The sequence below is a fragment of the Oreochromis niloticus genome, linkage group LG9 (assembly GCF_001858045.2).
Source record: "Oreochromis niloticus isolate F11D_XX linkage group LG9, O_niloticus_UMD_NMBU, whole genome shotgun sequence".
NCBI classification, from domain to species: Eukaryota; Metazoa; Chordata; class Actinopteri; order Cichliformes; family Cichlidae; genus Oreochromis; species Oreochromis niloticus.
Genome location: NC_031974.2, coordinates 4958299 through 4979361, shown reverse-complemented (window position 1 = coordinate 4979361; position 21063 = coordinate 4958299). Strand labels below are relative to the sequence as shown.

Genomic DNA, 21063 nt, shown 5'->3' with positions numbered 1-21063 from the left:
GACAATAAAGCAATTACTTCAGTTAAGATAGTGTGAAGTCTGATGTTTCCCTGACCGTGCCTCTCGGCGTAACATATTGCTTTCCCTCAAATCCCTCGTCAGCCAGAAGCGACTGGTCACAAAACATGAGCTACAGCTGATTCCAAAAGGGAGGACCTGAAACTCCTAGACACTCTGAGCTGGCTGTGTCTGCAGGTCTCGCCGCAGGAAAGTGATAAGAGAGTTGTCCTTTGGCAGCAATTGCAGCTGATGATAATTGCTTAAATATTACTACTAATAGCAGTGGAATTTTCTCGAAAGCTCGACAACATTCCCAACATACTGGATGCCAGTGTGGGCCTTGGGAGATCCAGGTCAAAGTGGATGCAGGTAACATCCACTTTGTTATGCGTGCATAGATTTCTAACCCATGTTGCACCAGTGGCCTTTTAATTGTGAGTTTAATTTAGACTTTTAGTAAATAGCAATGCAATTCATGAAACAAGAATCAGGAGGTTCTGGCAGAATTCTGTTGCTTTTTATTGGACGATTTGACTAAAATTAGAAAACATACAAAATTAATAACAGTTCAAAGGAAATCTTTCTACACACTGGCTGCCAGATTCAGACAGGCGTGTTTTTCCATGTCTTTTGTGAACATTTCAAAATCTGTGTAGCTCTAACAGGCGGTTGGCTAACACATACAGCACCACCTCATTACAACGATGAGAGGTTCCAGTGGAAAAAATACATACTGCAGTAACAATAAAGCAACAGCACTTTTTCCAGTTGTTACACTTCAGATCTTTCATTACAAGCAATTTATGTTAGAATACTTACATAATTAAGCACTGCTACTTTTAACATGGACATCATACTAAAAAGTGTTGCTTAGGTAACAAACAGACAATTCACAGGATAAGTGTTCATATGGAGAGCCTTCAGTTTTCAGGCCCCTCTTCTGTGGAACCAACTTCCAGTTTGGATTCGGGAGACAGACACTATCTCTACTTTCAAGATTAGGCTTAAAACTTTCCTTTTTGGTAAAGCGTATATGTAGGGCTGGACCAAGTGACCCTGAATCGTCCCTTAGTTATTAGTCTGCCACTTTTGTCACAGCAGGACACTTTGTGGGTTTGCTGATGACTCAATAGGTTTGTGTTATGGATCAAAGACTTCACACTGCTCATATTTCAGTGGATTAACTTTAGTGTGGATGAGCTGATGATTTTTTAGATGATGAAACCTAGCAAAAGACTTTCCACACTGAGCACAGTCGAATGCCTTGACTCCAGTATGGATGAGCTGATGTTGTTTTAAGCTGCTACTCCGAGTGAAAGACTTTCCACACTGATCACAGCCGAATGTCTTGACTCTAGTATGGATGAGCTGATGCTGTTTTAAGTTGCTACTCCGAGTGAAAAACCTTCCACACTGATCACAGCCGAATGTCTTGACTCCAGTATGGACGAGCTGATGCTGTTTTAAGGCGCTACTCTGAGTAAAAGCCTTTCCACACTGACCACAAACAAATGCTTTAACTCCACTGTGGATTAGCTCATGTTGTTTCAAGTCTCTTTTCTGATTAAAGGACTTTCCACACTGATCACAGTTGAATGCCTTGACACCAGTATGAATGACCTGATGTGCTTTTAAGTAACCAAGCCGTGCAAACGACTTTCCACAGTGATCACAGCTGAAATGTTTAGCTCCTGGGTGGATGAGCTCATGGACTTTTAACCTGTAACTGTGAGCAAAAGCCTTTCCACACTGACCACAAACAAATGGTTTAACTCCACTGTGGGTGAGCAGATGCATTTTTAAGTGACCAATCAGAGTAAATGACTTTCCACACTGATCACAACTGAAAGGTTTAACTCCACTGTGGGTGAGTAGATGTACTTTTAACCTGTAACTGTGAGCAAAAGCTTTTCCACACTGACCACAAACAAATGCTTTAACTCCACTGTGGATGAATTGATGTCTTTTTAAGTGACCAATCTGAGTAAAGGACTTTCCACACTGATCACATCTGAATGCTTTGACCCCAGCATGGATGAGCTGATGTGTTTTTATGTGGCCAATCTGAGTAAAACCCTTTCCACACTGACCACAAACAAATGATTTAACTCCAGCATGGGTGACTTGATGTCTTTTTAAGTGGCCAATCTGAGTAAAAGCTTTTCCACACTGACCACAAACAAATGATTTAACACCAGCATGCATAACTTGATGTCTTTTTAAGTTACCAATCTGAGTAAAAGCTTTTCCACACTGACTACAAACAAATGCTTTAACTCCACTGTGGATGACCTGATGTGTTTTTAAGTACCTTTTCTGAGTAAAAGACTTTCCACACTGATTACAGCTGAATTCTTTAACTCCACTGTGGATGAGCTGATGTGTTTTTAAGTCGCTTTTCTGAGTAAAAGACTTTCCACATTGATCACAGCTGAATGCCTTGGCACCAGTATGAATGACCTGATGCGCTTTTAAGTGATCAGGGCGATTAAAAGACTTTCCACACTGATCACAGCTGAATGCTTTGACTCCAGCATGGATGAGCTGATGTACTTTTAAGTTGCTACTCAGAGTAAAAGACTTTCCACACAGTTTACAGCTGAATGCTTTGACACCAGCATGAATGAGCTGATGTCTTTTTAAGTTGCTACTCAGAGCAAAAGACTTTCCACACTGATCACAGCTGAATGCCTTAATACCAGTATGAATGACCTGATGAGTTTTTAAGGGACCAAGTCGATTAAAAGACTTTCCACACTGATCACAGCTGAATGCTTTGACTCCAGTATGGATGAGCTGATGTACTTTCAAGCTGCTACTCCGAGTGAAAGACTTTCCACACTGATCACAGGTAAAGCTTCTGTTCCCACTATCAATGCACTGGCGTCTTCTGGGCTGCTTCATAGTGGTCAAAGGGACAACAACTGGATCTGTGCTTGCCGGCGTTGGCCGTTTTTTGCTGATGTCCTCAATGTGTTGAGGTTTTGGCCTGCTTTCCCACATCTCTCCTATAATGACAAGGAAATAAAATGGAAAACCAAATGCAGTTATGGTAAGAAGTAACCCATAAACTGTACAGATGTACACATGGCATTCTTAGAACCTTATTCAGATCAAAAGACTTAGGAAAACAATGGAAGAGATAGGCAGGACATGGTTAGACTGTATAGAATTAGTTAAGATGTACATGAGGATTACTCCAACAGAGAACGGTCTGACTCTTTGAGATTATAAATGGTAGAGCATTTAGAGTTCTAGTCTTCTGTAGTGATGATAGAAAAGCAGAAGAGAGAACACATTAGCAGATTGGATGCTTAAAATGTTTAAAAGTAAAGAAGTAATGAGAACAAATGATCTGCCAGATGATTCTGTTTCTCTGCAGGAGCAGAGTCTGAAGTCTGGAGATTGGATGCTGATAAAGGCCATGGAGAGGAAGTGCTGGTCCAATCCATGGCGGGAAGATCCCTATCACCTGCTGCTGACGACGACCACAGCAGTGAAGATTGCTGAGAGAAACACTTGGATACATCAAGTGCACTGCAAGAAGGTAACACACTTCCTGGCCGACTCCGGGTAATGGTGAAAAGGCCAGCGGTACAAAGGGGGGAGTATATCTCTAGGACCTCTTGTCTCAATCCTGGTGAAGAAACCAACGGATCCAGAACCCAATTTAGAATGGCTAAGGAATGTGCTGTGCACCTTCATGAGCCTGTTAGCCCTGAGTGCGTTGACAGGAGCGCACTGGGACAGAGCCAACCACACCCAGTACCCGCATGGGTTTTCAACCAACTGCTGGTGGCAGTTGATGAACACAACCGCTCACATAAACGCCTCTGTCAGTGCGCCCCAGGGTGGCTGTGGCTACAACGTAGCTTACCATCACCAGTGTGTGAATGTGTGTGTGAATGGGCGAATGACTGAATATGTAAAGCGCTATATAAATACAGGCCATTTACCATAAACAACGAGACCAATGGTTATGCTTGTGATGCCACTGTCTACACATTCTTCTGGACTGTGGCCATATAGCATCACTGAGAGCGAGACAGTTTGTTTGGTTGCCTTAGCAACACACCCAGGAGTAAACGTGCTTGGAACACTGCCAAATTTTCAACTCCTCTGAACCTGACTGGAAGGTTGATTCACCAGGAGCCGGGAAGGTGAACTGCTCTGATACGACAGACCTGCTAGTCTGACTCTAAGTATCTGACTCGCTGCAGGACACTGAACAGCTAAACAAACTGGAAGCAGGCCAGTTACCTATGTGTATGAAGGGCAATGGATTAGTCCAAGTTGGAGATTTACCATGGAATGTGTGCAACGTCACCTATTCTTTTGTCCTCTGCAAGAAGGGATGTAAACAGAGAAGCCTTTTCTCTACATTTACATCATGAACATAGCTGGTTGAGGTTTTGAGCCAAGAAGATCAAAACAGCTTGATCCAATTTCCTTCTAAAAATCTTTTTCTGCAGAGATAACAGGACAGGAGAAGTGTTGTAAATGTACATAATTCACCAGTTGACTCTAACCCCCACAGGATGCCTACAGTGAGAAGTTTTGGGGGGTTGATAGGAGTCATAAAAAGGAGTGTTGACCAGGCTACAGCTTTGAAGTTAGCTGAAAGCCACGTGGACAAACAATAAAATCAACTGATGTGTGTGAATGCCTATGTCTGTATACAGTTGGATTGTAGTTAGGGCTGTGCGATATGACCAAAATCTCATATCCTGATATTAAGACATCTATCGTCCGATAACGATATAAATCACAAAAATGTAACATTTTCTGTAAATTCTGTGAATGTCGGGCTGCTCGACTTGCAGGAAGTGTTTCCAGCTGGGCGTCGCGTACCTGGAGTCGAGTGTTTTAACTGATGCATGAAACGATACATTTTTAGACATAGGTTGTAACGGCCGCCGTTTTCTTTGTGAGTATTTATTACACAGCGTGCTGCGGGGAAAAGCCTGTTCTAACGTTTGAGTCTAAGGTTTATTTTTTAGCACCTGACGGCTCTTTTTTGCTTCTCATCTGTAAATACTCTGCATCTTTCACGTGATTCAGTTTATTATTAAAAGTCTCAACAGGATCTTGAGCTTTATTGTGAAAGGTTTATGTGGAAAATAAACAAGCGGACACGAGGTGGTTTTACCGTCGTTGTTGCTAACGACAACGCATAAAAACAAGCGCTTGTCCGTCTGTAGTGTGGTTATATTAAATGTAAGAGAAAGAGAGAACTTTAGGAAATTAATATAGCCACTACAGTGATCATCAAAATAATGAAAAAATATTGCCATAAACAGTTTATTTTGCGACACCACGAAACAAACGATAGCGTAAAATGAAACGATAGACGTTTTTATATCGTCATCCGATATATATCGTTATATCGAACAGCCCTAATTGTAGTGACATATGATTTTTGAGAATGTTGATTCTTGTTGTTTGATTGTTGACATTCAGTTGTTTACTTGCAAGTTGTAGTTTACTGTGTATGAGATCAATGAGAAACAGGTTAACTGCTGACATGAATTAAGTGTGAAGTTTTGCTGCAATAGGAGGTGAATGACATGACAGAAGCCTGTGTATAAATGACGCCTGCGCTGAAAATGTCAAGCAAGTGGTGCATGGCTGAGAATATACTACACAGGAATAATTTGGAGCATAAAAATAACAAAACAGGAGGGAAATGTTAAAGTGAGTTGTTAAATGTTGTCATTTTTATGCTTACCATCTCTACATTGTTTCAACTCTGTGATGAAAGGAATTCCTTTGTCCCCCTCCCCAGCCTCTCAAGGTTCGGGGGGTGTGTTTTATCACAAGCACATCCTTCTGAAGGGCTGTTTGTTGTTTGGTAAGCTTCCTGCCCTTTTTATGGCTTCACTGTGTTGTGCACGGTGAACCAATACAGGAATTGAACCATATATTGGGTGTGGGGGAGATTGCCATTTTATGACTAAGGTTGCTGTTAGAAGCAGTTGGAAGTCACTCACACAGAGAGAGACACATTCTCACACACTCAGTCAAACACACACACACACACACACACACACACACACACACACACACACACACACACACACACACACACATGCATACAGATGTTTACACATACGCACACATAATGCCTTGTCTTAGAACCATGTGGGCGGTGCTTTTGCTGTGATGTGTATTGTGTGAACTGTTTTCCCAATAAAAGGGAACAAGCGGAGGCCTTTGGTTCAATACAGGAACCAAAGGCAGCAAGCGGAGGCCGGATTTGGGGTCATTTTGTGGTAGACACCGACGAGGCTTCCCTTGCAAGTAAATCGATCGATCACTGACTGTCTTGTTTTCTTCATGATGAATAAGTCTCTAAACTAGCGGGGCTTGTGGAAACACAGACCCAACAACAGAAACGGTGGCCTTATATGTATAGTATAAAAACTCAAACCAAACACTTTACTTAAAAATTTAGATGAAGGAATGTCAACAAATCAACTTGTTAGAGATTCATCTCCTGTAAAAAAAACAAACAAACAAAAAACCCCAAAACAATTCCACAAAACAAGAAAACTGCACCAAACACCATAAAATAACAGTATGTCCAAATGAAAAAGTCTTCTCAGATATTGATGCTTCTTTCCTTTATGACACAAAAATAGGAGACTGATTTTTTTTTAAGTTACTTCCCAATTAAACTAACTGTAAGACGTTTAACTACATTGGTGTCTGTATTAATGTTCAAGTCCTAAATCATTACCTTTAAAGTGTTTGTGTTAATGACATCATGTACAGTAAGACAGGCATGGAGAATCGCACTGACTGGGAGAGGCTTTAAACAGATCACATACTCAGTTCAATTCAACATATAAGACTTTAAGAATGCACAAGCATCTATCTAAAATCTATTTAAACTGTCATCTGTGTTATTATTATGTACAATTATAATGTATTGTTTATCTCCCTTAAATAAACAGGCAGCCTTAAAGTATGAAATATCCATATACTAAAACCACATATAAATGTGTCTATTGTCTCAGTGGCTGACAGTGGCCCACAGGCCTCAATGTAAGCTTGAAGCCATTTATATTGTTTAAGTTGTTTAATGTGTAGGTGCTCATGATAAACACATTTTGAATTTTGAACTTTGGTAGCACAAGTTCCCTGAAGTTCACACACTGAAACAGACTGACATGCACCCGTCTGGGCAGCCAGAGAAATTTTGCTTTTAGACTTTGCAATTCATTTTATTTCTATATCTGATAAGAAAACTATTCAATCAGAGAGTTATTTGTGGTAAATAAAACAGTTATAGTTCAAAGCTGTTTTAAGCACCACATCTGAAATTCAAGCACTTGTCAAACCTTGACAAGACAACATAAAAATTCAAGCACCTTCAAGAATTTAAAGCACCCATACGAACCCTGTAACTGCAGTGGTGAGCTGTTCCTCCGCCCGACTCTTCTTCCAATGCCAGTCCCCCTGTGACATCAAACACATCTTTATTTTGCAATTCAGTTTGATCTAATGTAGGGCTTTACTGCGATGTTTTACTTTTGTGAAACAGTGAAAGATGAGTGTTGGTACATTACGTTCAGTTTGTGGGTTACAACAGAAAATGCTACATTAATTGTTCTCACATGGTATCGGACAGGCTAATTTCAACACACCGAGGACGCTTTGCCTGATAACAGGAAAAAGACGTCTGTTAAAACTCGATTCATATTAACGCTCAACATAAAACGTTCTCAAACCACGTTTGACCATGATTTAGACAGGAGAACAAATTGCAGCTGCGTCAGTCTGACTTTATTTGTTCTGTCTGGAGAGCACCAGATGGTGATGATGTCAGAGAAGTAGGACCTCCTTGCACTCCTCAGTTGTAAATTATAATTGTGAAGTTTCTCTTTATAGATGTCATAATGAACCTGGAGGTTTGTTTTTCTCCATCTGCGCTCAGCTTTCCTACACTCTCTTTTTTCACCAGTGTGGAGTTTCTCCATGGAGACTTGCAGAGATAACCTTCAGCTTAATGGGAGCAATAGTGTCCATTACATTTAACATTTTAGCATTGAAGCTATTGACGAGTTCATTGACTGAACCTCTGGACAGGTCAGGTGTTAATGGGAAGACCTGGTTAAAGATCTCACTACTGTGTTCAGTTATACACCGTTTTGTGATCACAGCTGTTGATATATTTGTGTGGGCTGAAATTTTACTTTCAAAGAAAACACAGTAGTGATCAGACAGGCCCACATCAGACACAGTAACCTTTGAAATGCTCAGGCCCTTGGAGATCAGTAGGTCAAGAGTGTGTCCTGTATTATGTGTGGCCTCTGTTACATGCTGAGTCAGCCCAAAGTTGCCCAGAGTGTTACTCGGGTCTTTACTCCCTTTGTCCTGAGGGTTGTCCACATGGATGTTAAAATCCCCAACAATAATTACGCAGTCGAAATCAACACAGATCACAGACAGCAGTTCACTGAGGTCATTAAAAAAGTCTGTGCAGTATTTGGGAGGCCTGTAAATATTAAGAAACACAACTTTGGATGGGGCCTTCAGCTGCAAAGCCACATGTTCAAAAGACTGAAAACTTCCAGGAGATAGCTGCTTACATTGAAATGATTCATTAAATAAGACAGCAACCCCTCCTCCTCTCCTGCTCACCCTGGCCTCACTGATAAAACTGTAGTTAGGGGGGGTTGACTTGATGAGAACAGCTCCACTGTTACTTTGGTCCAACCAAGTTTCAGTTAAAAACATAAAATCAAGGCTGTGCTCAGTGATTAAATCATTAATTAAAAATGTTTTCCCAGCTAAAGATCTAACATTTAATAAAGCCAACACTCCAACTGGAGTGTTCTGGGACGTTATATTTGGTCTTCGAATGGCTGCGATCCAGGCCATCCGTCCCCTCTTTGTTACTTCGGAAACATGGCTTAAACAATTTCTCTTGTAACGCCATAACATCCGATCTCTTTACCCGTCGGCTTCCCGTTGCTATCATGCGACTGGCTATTGCAGTTAATAATACAACAGCTTCTTGCCATTTTTGTGTTTCTTTTTATCGCTGTGCATTCAGAGAGTTTACAGTATTTAATGATCCAGTAAAGTCCCGTTTCAGAACCTCCGACTGTTGTTTGGACACATCGTTTGACCCAGTATGCAGAACAACGTTTGTCACAGTTGGATATTCATCTGTAATTGAGGCTGTTCGGTGCCCAGACGCTGTAATCAGGCTTCAGCTGTATGTAGGCCGGAGACACACGGAGCTCTGAAGATAATGTAACTATAAAAATGTTGCTGTTGCTGTTAAAAACACTTTAGTCCTAACGATCTACAAGTATCCAGAAGCTATCGCAGGTAAACTCATATGGAAAAAAAAATCAGCATAAAAAATCAATAAAAGATGCAAAGCATTTAAAGAGCAAAGAGAGGAACAATCACATGTGGACACCATCCACCTTTCACCCACTATGAGCCTTCATATGAGACTAAATCACCAAGGACAACACATAAACCACCTCTGAAAAATCATTGGATCTATTTGTACACATGTCGTATGGAGTCGTATTCCCCTCGTGCTATCACACAGCAACTAAAGCAGCTGATGAGCATGCTAAAATAACTAGCCAAAGGCTAACGCAAGCTTGATCACGTGTTCAGTCACACATGCTGTACCAGTAATGCGATGTACCCATAAAAGTGATTTGATTTGAGATTGGTTACCTGTGCAGGAGAAAAGATCAAAGACTGAAGGGAAAACGCTGGAGTCAGGCTGGCGAGGCCATGATGAGCTGGGAACACTATTTAGCAAAGCCTACCAGCTGCAGGAGAGTGAGTTTTCAAAATAAAAGCAGTTTTCTTCTTCTCTGAGGTTTATATCTTAACAACTCATCGTGCCTCAGCGCCACCCACTGGAGCCATGTCACCGTGTGATTGGCAGATTAGACAGCTGCAATTGAACGGGAGTGCCTAATGAAGTGGCCAGCCAGTGCACAGTCAGCGGTGGCCTTTCAGTCAGTTAATGACATCACCAAGGACCGCGCACGTTTACACTGTGGTGAGCATATGTTTCATTCTGCTTGCAGTGTGCTCATGCAACCTCTGTAGCTTTAACGTTCATACGCCAACTGTAACTGACAAACTTTGTAATAAATATACTAAAATTAAACACGTGAATTACTTCGCATTAATCTGTAGTATGGTTTACCGTTGCCTGCACTTATCTGTAAGATTTCTTCCTGCTTGTTTCATCTACCCGGTTTTGTTTTGACTATTACCAAACCTCATTTCTGCTTCCTTTGAACTCTGTAAAAACCTTCAGGCTTCATCCTTCACTTTTCTGCACTAATGGAGAGAAGAAAATCTTACGCTTTATTCTTTTTCATTAATAAAAACGACAAAGAAGCAGCAGCTCTACAACAAATCCTCAGTTTATTTCCTGCACACTTAAAAGCAAATAAAAGAACAAGCTCAGATCTCTGAATTACAGCCCCCCGTCATTTTAGAAAAACAGAAACATAACAAAAACCTGTCAGCTTGGCTCCTTGTGGATGTGGGAGCCTCAGTGAACAGCTGTCAACTTCCATATCCACAAAAAGCTTTACAGGAAATGACATCTCTGCAGACCAGGAGCCTCATCTGACGCTCAAGCCCTGCAGAATCTGATACCCCCTAGTGGTACAGTATACAAACCCCACCCCCTCCCCTTTAATCCCAATCTTCGTCTTGAATAAATTAGCTCGGTAAGTTTGCTCTGAAATCAGCATAAGTCAGCCAGTATTTACACCAGTGCTTCAACATTTTTCTGATCTGCACAGGCTGCTTGAGGAGAGAAGCCAGAAGTGAATAAAAACGTACAAACGGAAAAGGTAGAAAACAGGCACACGTGGAGAGGACCCAAACCGTTCAGCTTGTTAAATTCTTATGAGGAGTCTTTACCCGTCATCTTCTGAGCCAGAGCCTGAAAGCGAGCGCGACAGTGCTGATGAGTCCACCTGACGAGACACTCGGGTCCCCACTCGCAGGTCTGACGTAACATCGCGATGCAGATATTTCACAGGGCGAGCCGGAAGAACCATAACATCTGATTTCACAAAACCCCATGAGTTGCGTCTCATATGTTAAAATACTCATATGTTAATAAGAGAAAAGACAGTCACTTTCATGCATTTTAATGCTTAAGGCTGTAGCTAGATTATTCTTGCTATCGATGAACCTGCTGGATGATTGTTACTCCCCTCAGAGGCTCCCAGAGACCAAGTTAAACTTTTCACATGATTTAAAGAAGGATAAGCAAAACATTTTCTGTCTAATGAACTTTTTCAGATTCCTAAATGAAAACTGTTCTAAAAACAGGACTTGGACGATTTTTGTTGACAATAACAGACTTTACGCTTCACAGCACAGAAAACTCAGAAGCCTTGTCGAGAAAGAATCATAGCCAAAATTTTAAGTGGCATAAATTTTGTCTTTCGCACATTTTCTCTATGATATGGTGAAGAAAAATCATAAGAACTAAATGAGTAAACAGGTCATATTTATTGCCAACTAAATCAAATTCATGCAGACTCTGTGTTTACAGCGTTCACCCTTCCTCATAACGTGCTGGATATCAGCTTCTGAGCCAAATGCTGATGGTGATCCGTTCCTGCCTCATCAGAGATCCATTTTGATCCGTTTCTCCGCTTCTGTCTGTCCACCTAACAACTGGCACACTTTCTAACATGATGGAGCTTCGTGTCACCGTTTGCAGCCCATGACGCTCTCCCGGCATCATGGGTGGGAAACTCCCTGGATTTTAATGCAATTGAAAATCTCAAAAAGTAGAAGAACAAGCAAAAACCCCACAAACGGATCAACTTCACGCACAAAGTCGGCAACACATCGTCTGCAAAAATGATTTGGCTCAGAAGCTCAAAAGTCCAGCACATCACAGAACTGCCGGAGGAGGTTCGTCACTGTAAAACTGAAGCTTTGCATAAATTTGATTTAGTTGCCAAAAAACCCTGTGGAACATGATCATGACTGCTCTTCACTATATTACAGTAAAGTAAAACTGAGGCAGCACACTGTATGAACGTTTGTGTCACAGTGACTGTGATGATGGCGGGCAGCCTGTCATAGCCTCTGTAGCACAAGAAACTCAGCAGCTGCTGGATCTCATTTCTCCCTCTGTCTTATCAGGCAGATAATCAATATCTCCATATTCTCTCTCAATAATTAGCTGCCTGCTGAAATACACGGTTAATCAATTATATAAGGAGAAACTAGAGATTAATGCCTGGTGAGTTTCTGGAGATCTACTCGTACCACCTCCTACTGGCCACACTGCATTACTGCGGCCCGTTTCTTTTCTGTGCTAAATCAAAACAATATTTCATCATTGTTAGACAAAGATTTGGCCCTTTTCCCCCCTAAATATAACATGAACATTGAAACGTTGGCTCAAAACATCAGCTACAGTCTGAGAAGGACGGCACTGATAGCTGACCGACGGGATCAGACCACAACCCCCCCACAAACCTCTGAGTATCTGCAGAAGGGAAACTGAGTGACTGTGACTAAAGGGCGAAACACAGAGGGACAGCAGACAGAAGGGAAGCAGATTAAACCTACAAAATCCCAACAAAACCAAAAATTATGTGCAGACAAAATCAACGAACAGAAAAAATACACAAAAAAAGTCAAAAACAACAAAAAACTGCATCTGTTACTGGAGCTCCTCAACATCAGAGCAGGGCTGCAACTAACCAGTGTTTCTACTCTGAACCAGTAACTTGGAAGAAGAGTTGAATTAGACAAAAATGATCCTGATCGTTTCTGCCCTGCACCAGTGTGTGAGGCAAACAACAATCAATACTGTCTCACAATGATAATGTCAGCAGTTGTTTTACTAAGGCTTAAAAGAATCTGATCTTTGAAGAAAAGCATCAACCTTCAGAGAAAACAAAAAACAATAAACGCCCAACATGCCTGTTAGAGGATGAGCCTTCCCACTTCTCTCTCTCTCTCTGTGACAGCGTCAGAAAAAGTAATCGTCAAACAAAAGGGGGCTGCAGTGTGTGTGTGTGTGTGTGTGTTCAACAGTTTTTAAGCTGAGCCAGCCATCGCTGTGCTTGGCACTGGTTAAAGTTCCTCAGCAGAGGGCAGAGTGTGCTCACGGTGGAGCTCTCAGCCCGCCTCCTCCTCTTCCTCGATGGGTGGATGAAATTTTTGTTGAAGTGACGTTTGTCAGCCGTCACTCGTCTGAGCCGGCCGAGCGTTTCTGGTTCCTCTTGCGAGGAGATCTTTTGGGAGATGCTTTGTCTGAAGAAGGAGAAGATGTTAAGAAGGTGAATTTTAATTTTTTTTTTTTTTTCTTTAAATGTTTTTTAAAAACTACCTCTGAAAACAAAGTGGTGACGCCACACGCCTTCAGGTTTTATGTTCTCAGAATCAGGCCAAACATGAAGTCAGAACATGCTAAAAAAATGTGTCTGCCAAAAACATTTCACTGAAGCTTGGAGCTTTCTCACACATGTATTATTTACAGTGGAGACTCCATTAACAGGTTTGAGGTTTTTATTACATTTGACAAGTAAACTAAGGAATTTTGAAAGAATTACGTGATTCCAAAGAAACTGCCTTGAAGTTATTGTTTAAGGTCCAAAGAAAACTTCAAGCAAGCAAAAAAAAAAAAAAAAAAAAAAGATGGTCCTGCTCAATTACTTTGTTATTTTTGCTACCATCGGGCAGCGATACTTGGTTTTGACTCTCTTCCTACAAGTAGTGTGTAGGGGGAAATTACCACACATGTAATGTGCGGCTAACATTATTTTACACCTGCAACTTGACTGACAGATGACTTGGGTTGACTGCCTTTTGTATAAAAATAATTGAAAGTTGTAACTGAAGACTTTAGAGGATTTTATAACATCTGTATTTAATGAAAATATCACAGGTATGGGAAAAACAAGCAACGGGATCACTAACGTCTCCATGCTGTGTGCAAACCAGGCTGCACATGTTTTCCAGACACTGGAGGAGTTTGCTGGGTTAAGTAAAAACGAAAGAAGGAAAATCATTTTTATAGCCAACATCCAACCAAACAGCTGCACCACAACCCTGCTTACTGTGACCATCACTCTCTAAGAAGACCAACTTTCACACGGAAGGAAGAATGCCAAGAACCAGATGGTCTGATCATAAAACAGGTGAATGTATGCCAATAATGTGACGTGATGTCAATGGGAAACTAACTGTGTTTAGTTTAACTTTCTGCAGTTGCTCACTAACAGATCAGAACATCTGGAGCACCAGGAGTGGGAGAAGAACACTAAACACTCCAACATCAGGACCAAAGTTTTGTTACAGACACACAAACACACAACATGCAGCAGACCTCACCTCTGCGACTCTGCACTGAAGACGCAGGAAAACATGAGAGCAAGGAAAGCAGAGAGGAGGAGAAAGAAGGTGAGTGATCCTCGTGCTCAGTCAAGGATTAAGATCATTCTGAAACAGCAGGTGAAGCAGGAAGAAAGAACAGAGCAGCACCAGCAGCAAATATCCTGAACCTGTTCATATAATAAACTCGAAAATGTTTGGGTGCGGAGAGAAACAGCAGCTCTACAGACGTCTGCCAACCTCAAGAGCTGCACAGGAAGCAGGTTGCAGGGACCCGTAATGAAAGCTAAGACGTTTAACCTGGAGAAATCTATGAATCTAAAAGTAGTCCAACTGCCTAAACTAAGCATGTACTAAGAAATGAAATTAAACACCATCTGTACAAACACTGTTTGAAACCTGAAATTTCCTCATTCTATAATCAGGTTCTATTTTAAATATCACTGAAACGTGTGGCTCACTGCAAACACATGATGTCCATGTGGTCCAGTGCTCGTGTGTTACTTTACTCTAAAACAGCCAACATGCTACTGTTCTTCCATATTTAAATGGTTAAAGCTCGTGTAGAGTTTTGTTTAATTAAAGGAATTAAATGTAATTTTGGTGAATGTTTTCAATGTTGCAAAAGATTCACCTGTACGCGTGAATCAGCTGATTCTGTGAGGAAGAAAAACTTAAAAGGTGCTCTGAGAGTGAGTGTTCGGATGAAGCTGACAACAATCTCATCTGAGACTTGTGGTGTATAAACAACTGGATTTGTACTGTGTCTGCAGATAATAAAGTACATAAAAAAGAAGCATGTGTGCGAGCTGATGAGATCACAGGGTGTGTGTGAGGAGTACGTACTGATCTGGTTCAGTGTTTCTGTGGGGATCCAGCTCAGGTCGACGTCGTTGTGGCTCGAAGTTCCCGTTTCTACCTTTGGAGCTGGACGCCTCCTCTACAAACACAAACACAGAATGAGCCGTCTGTTGTTGTTTTTTTTTTGCTAACGACACCAACTCAGCCTCATGTAGCTCATGCTTTGGCCAAAAACTCCAAAGAGTTTAAGTCTGTGACAAACACCTGCAGATGCTGATGTAAACAAAAAAAAAAAACAAACAAACAAAAAAAAAAAAACCCACTAGCTAAAACATCAAAGTGTTTATTTTTCCCCTCAACTACCCATTTCGTCAAAAACAGTTTCATCTGATGGTATCTGCACCTTTCTGGACTCCAGCAGCTGGTGAAGGCCTACAACCACGAGCAGCCCAAGACCTGACAGGAAGACGTACATGAAGATCCTGGCAGAGAGAGAGAGGGTGGGTTTATGGACAAATGCAGGCAAAGGGGGAGGAAAAGAAAGCCAGACTGGGTGTGTATATATGCATGCTTACGTCTCTCCATCAAGCCCATCCTCTCTCTCAGTGATGGTGACAGTCTGGTTAAACACAGCATCCTGGAAAACGTTTCCCTGTAGGTGGGAAAAGAATGGATGAGAAATGTAAATAAAGAAACAAACGCAATGGTGAAAAATAATGGCTACAGATGACTTTTTCCTACTTATTGTCCCAAATTTCCACACAGAATCTGATTTGTTACATCGCTGACATTAGAAGAGTTTAAACCAGTCATGCTTACACTGCTGTCCTTGTAGTTGAGGTTGATGACGAGTCCGAATGGCCGCCCACCCATTGGCTCTGCAGGGATGAAGGAGTACTCAAAGGTGGCCTGTCTGCTGGGAGGAACCACGGTGCCGAGCTGGAGAGCGGTGAAGTTCTGGATGTAGAACTGGTAATCCTGAAAGGGGAGAACAGGACAGATTTAGAGAGAGATGAAGTTACAGCTATGAAGATTTGTTACAGCTCATTTTCTTACCTGTGGGTAACGGAAAGAAGCATCCAGAGACTCTACGATGAAGTTCTCCGACCCTTTGTTAGTGAAGCCAAGAAGGAACTTAACGATGTCATTGGCTGGGAAGTCTAGAGGAAGGATGACATGAATCAAACGGGGGTTTCAATCCAGGAAAATCTAGAAACTGCTGAATGAAAACAAGAGGGCGGATACACAAAGACATTCACCTTCTCCTTTGACAAACAGGATGGTTGTGTCAGCGTTGGGGGAAGCCTTCACCTCTCCAACCAACGCTTCCTCCTCTTCATCTTCTTTTTCTTCCGTCTAGATAAGCGCACAGGTTTAGGTAACAGGACGAAGAACAGGTTCACGTTCATCATGGTACAGTAAACAGCGAAAACCTGCATCATCTATGAGCCTTCAGAAACACATTTCTACAGCCAATTGCGTCACTTACCAGTTCTGTGTTCTCATCATCTTCCACTTCTGCCTCATCATCCTCTTCGTTCACATCATCCACCACGTCTTCATCCACCGCCTCAGCCTCCTCATCCTCAGTCAAATCCTGGGCATTTGCCACTGGTCCTGACAGACAGAAAGTAAGGGAATTTTTTACCAAGCCTACAAACACAATATTTATTTCATGTAATGGACTTTTACAAAGCACAATGGTTCAAACCCCCAGAGGTCTGATATTTAAAGCACATCTTCAGTTCACCAATGAGCTCCATGATGGTTGGAAAAATGGATGCAAGCCTAAAATTGACCACAACACAGATATGACTTTGTACTCCATGAAATGTTCTTCTGGTACCTAAGACTACATGGTTCTCAAACTTGTTGCATGGTCTGCTTAAGAACAATCCAAGCAAAGCCTGGAGAACAGATCCAGACCAAGCTAAACACCGAGCTGCAGCATTCACTACAACCTAAAAACCTGGAAATTACAAAGTCTACTTTTGGTGGTTTAAAGCTTGGGATGATAGCTTTTGTTAAGGTAACATCACACAAGCTTTCAAAGGTAGCTACAAGCATCAAAGTCTCCATGTTTGCCTCTCTGAAGCCATCCATGTAAATATTTATTAAACAAAAACAGTTCTATATTTTCCAAGACGGCCATCATCTCAGATCTAAATCAAGTGAAGAAGGCAACTGGACTTCACTTCTCACCCAAGAGCCATCTTTAGTTCTAGAACTAAATGGTGGCGAGACACATGTATTTAAACCTTACTGGCATTTATGGTCACCACACTGGTTCACTGGTTGTTTCATGCACAAACTGTAACGTCACCAGATTTCAGTCATTGTTTACATGGAACGTGAAGGCACACGGTACTCGCCACAGTTCTCTCCTGAACTGGTCTGCATCAATGCTGGTGTAAGTGTAGAAGTTTCAACATCTGCTGTAATCAGGGAACCTTTGAACTCTGGTATTGATATACAACTAAAAACTTTGTTTATAAAAAAAAACAAAACAAAAACAAAACAAAAACAAAACAGTTTCGTCTTCCACTCAGCTGGCTGCACATGGCACATTACAACAGTTAAGAGAAGCATGAAAAACTGAAATGATGCCAAAGTGTGGCACATGCCAGCAGTTGTGACGTCAGTTTGGGCTTGCGTTGCACAGAGAGATGACAATGGAGAGCATAACCTAGGCTGCACCACACCTTTCGCCCCATGACAGCTGGAATAGTTGTCCAGTTCAGTGTGGATGGAGCCCGCGCTGAACTGGATAAAGAGTTAAGAAAACTGACGAATAACACTAGCATGCAAACATTTTTGAACATTTAACATTTCGTTCTGCGTGAAAGCAAATACCTTTGTTCAGCTCATCAGTGCAGTCACACCCTGTCAATTAGGGTGCAGCTATCCACTTGTTTAAATGCTTATCCAAATGAAGGCAGCATACCCCAGCTAACAGAGTCAGACACTAACCCACACAAGATCATTTTAGAGTCACACATTTGCCTGACATGCATCTATTTGGGCTGCGGACTTCTCCATCCAGGATGCTCCAACTCAGAACCTTCTTGCTGTTTTTGCAACCATGATAACCAATGCACCACCATACTGCCTAGTTTTATGACTCATGACAGCGACCCAATAACACAGTCAGGTTAGTCCCACTACTTCCGCTCACTCTGTCTGCATATACACAAGGCCAGGGATTAAGGAACGCATTAAAATGAAACTTATTACAACATTATTAACCGTGGTAATAATGATATGCATAATATCCACACAATACCAAGTTCTTGGTTAGACTTTATGATTACAAATATCAATACCCTAATATAAAACTGCTATTGTTAAGCTCTCTAAAAGCGTATCCCTACAGGCGCCTGATGTAAAAACAGTGTTGCTTAAAAGAAATAGGAAGCCAACACGTCCGTTTCGTCATGTAAACGCCGAACTAACCCACAGCTTACAATCACAGCCAACAGGATACAATCCAGATAACTTAATCGGCTTCAAACACCCGTTCAGCTGCACAGTGTGCAGACCAATTGAGTAAATAAGCCATACTCTTACAGACTTAATGATCTACTTACATTAATTAAGCGGGCATTTGAAGTAACAGTCACTCTGTGATTCAGTTCTGCGGGGTTAAGCTAAGTAAACTAGCGTAGCAACAAAAGTAACTTTACCCAGTTTTTCAGCAACTTTCACAAGTTTTGATGATTACATCATATTATGTGTGGTAACTCCGAGGCTCCGTTTACACAGAGAAGAAATAAAGGAGCTGAAATAAAGCAGCACGTTAACTGAGCCTCTTAGCTTCCCTGCTAACAGTAAGGACACGTCAGTCTAACCAGGCGTTTAAAGTACCTTCACGTGAGCTACCTTACACTAAGTTACACGAAACAACAAGAGGCATTTGCGAAAACGAAATCCACCATGGAGATATCCCTCTAATTGCCCCACATTTACGATGAATCCCTTCATTTTTATATACACGCTTCACTTCAACCACCACGCTTAATGGAGAGCGGCCTTCCCCTTTCCCCACCGCAGCTACTTAGCTCGATAGCTAACACTTCATTTTCTCCTAAATCGCTGCGCTTTTCTTCGTATCTTGAGCCGTTACAGACTTACCTTTAATAAGGAGAGTCGCCGGAAAGGCTAACAACACCAGTAGCAGAAGTTTCGGCAGAAATTTCATCATTTTGAAGTCGAAATCAGTGCGTTCTCATTCAGCGTCGGTCAGACAGTCAGGCTGTATGAGCGTCGCTGTACTGCTTCCGTTACTCTAACTATGACGCATGCGCAGAAGTCACGGTGGAGTCTGCGGTGTGGTGTCAGCCCCCTTTCAGGTCGCAGTTGTGTTGGTATAAAAATGATTAGAGACGTTTGAGATTGTTAAGAATAATATAACTTTTAAAGAAAACAGCTGACCTGAGTTGTGGACTTTCTGCTCAAGTTGGGGAAGTTGAGGAAGCACGAATGGAAAGGAAACAAAACCGGAAGTGAACACTGCCGAGAAAAAAACAGAATGAAAACTAACTTTAATTGATCAAGTGCTGAAAGAATGACCTTTCTTCATAACTTACATTTCATATTTATTTCTAAGAATGATTAATAGTACTGTTTCTTGTTGCAGATATAAACAAACTGGGAGTTTCTACGAAATGTCAGAATAAATTAGCAGATGCAGCTAGAACGAAAATTTGTTTCTGATGCTTTAAAATGAATGTCTAATCTTTTAAAAAATATTTTCTATTAATAATACTATTTTTTTTTTATTTAAAAGGGACAGTGCAGTTTAACGTAGTCTAAGTATAAAACTGATGTTCTGCACATATTGCTAATTTCCAACTATTATTATCATTATTATTATTGTTATTGTTGTTGCTATTGTAGCCACAATTGCGTTCAAACACGTACAATTCAATCACGTATACATCCAAATCCCAATATGCAATATATACAAATGTTCTTTCTGTCAGTGCGCACTTTCTCCTGTTGTATACTCAGTGTTATGTTCCACAATAGATATGGGAAAAGAATAATAAAAGTAAATAAAGTATTTTTTCTTTATGAATTAGCTATATTATTAAAAAAAAATAACTGCTAATTATTTTTATTCATATTTTTAATGGCAAACTCTTAATCTGACTGTTTATAAGATTTGTTACGTTTTAATGTCACTTATAAAAAATAATTTTATTTTTATTACAATTTATTTGAAAGTCCTTGTCACTGCATGTTGTTTTGCTACTTTAGACTTTCCTCTGTTTTATTATCAGACTGTCAGTCATCTGTGCAGCACTTTGAACTTCACTAACCAGGATGAAAGGTGCTGAACAGTTAGTAAGTAAAATTTTGTTTTATTTATTTCTAGATAAAAGATCACAAAGTGCTTCACACAGAAATAAAGTATAAAACAAAAACAGACAAAAGTTAAAAACCAAAAACAGTACCACTACCAATACACTGTATGCATGTATATTCTGTAACCATTTCAAAATTTCCAAATCATCTCCTGGTACTTTAACCAGAAGTGAAACTCTTGACATCAAGATTTATTTATTTTGATTTTTTTCAAGAGTGTCCTTGCATTCAACTACAGCACACATTCAATGGCAAGATAAACCAGAGCTCTTGGAAAAAGGCTGCAGAAGCACGGTGTCAGGGTTCATGGATCTTTGACCTCGTGTTTTGAGTTTTGTGGTTTTCACGATTTATTGTTGGGTTTATTAGGTAGCTTACATTCAAGTGTTATATTATTTAGTCTTTTGGGTATAGCATTTCTAGTGCTTCTGACTTAGGTATTTATATTCCTTAGTTCCTTGTTTGATGTCTCCTAGCCTCGTTTCTGTGCATCTTCTGACCCTTTTTTTGTGTTAGTCTTGTGTT

General features: G+C 40.9%; 2 protein-coding genes across 3 annotated transcripts; both read right to left on the bottom strand.

Annotated features, from left to right (window-relative positions):
- Window positions 1-500: 500 nt before the first annotated feature.
- LOC100707319 (gastrula zinc finger protein XlCGF57.1) lies at window positions 501-10272 on the bottom strand. The gene is made up of 3 exons (XM_005462062.4): window positions 9709-10272; window positions 7403-7461; window positions 501-3008 (listed from the first exon to the last, which is right to left on the bottom strand). The coding sequence occupies exon 3, from the start codon at window positions 3001-3003 to the stop codon at window positions 1141-1143; it is 1863 nt and encodes a 620-aa protein (XP_005462119.2). The 5' UTR covers window positions 3004-3008; window positions 7403-7461; window positions 9709-10272; the 3' UTR covers window positions 501-1140.
- A 490-nt stretch (window positions 10273-10762) lies between these two features.
- ssr1 (signal sequence receptor, alpha) lies at window positions 10763-19472 on the bottom strand. Of its 2 annotated transcripts, XM_005462063.4 has the most exons (10): window positions 19303-19472; window positions 16661-16788; window positions 16431-16527; window positions 16228-16331; window positions 15991-16149; window positions 15747-15823; window positions 15575-15653; window positions 15217-15310; window positions 14371-14385; window positions 10763-13290 (listed from the first exon to the last, which is right to left on the bottom strand). In XM_005462063.4, exons 1-10 carry the CDS (start codon window positions 19370-19372, stop codon window positions 13223-13225), a joined length of 891 nt encoding a protein of 296 aa, XP_005462120.1. In that variant the 5' UTR covers window positions 19373-19472; the 3' UTR covers window positions 10763-13222. The 2 variants fall into 2 exon arrangements, with proteins under 2 accessions (XP_005462120.1, XP_003457361.1); XM_003457313.5 differs by lacking the exon at window positions 14371-14385.
- Window positions 19473-21063: the final 1591 nt, after the last annotated feature.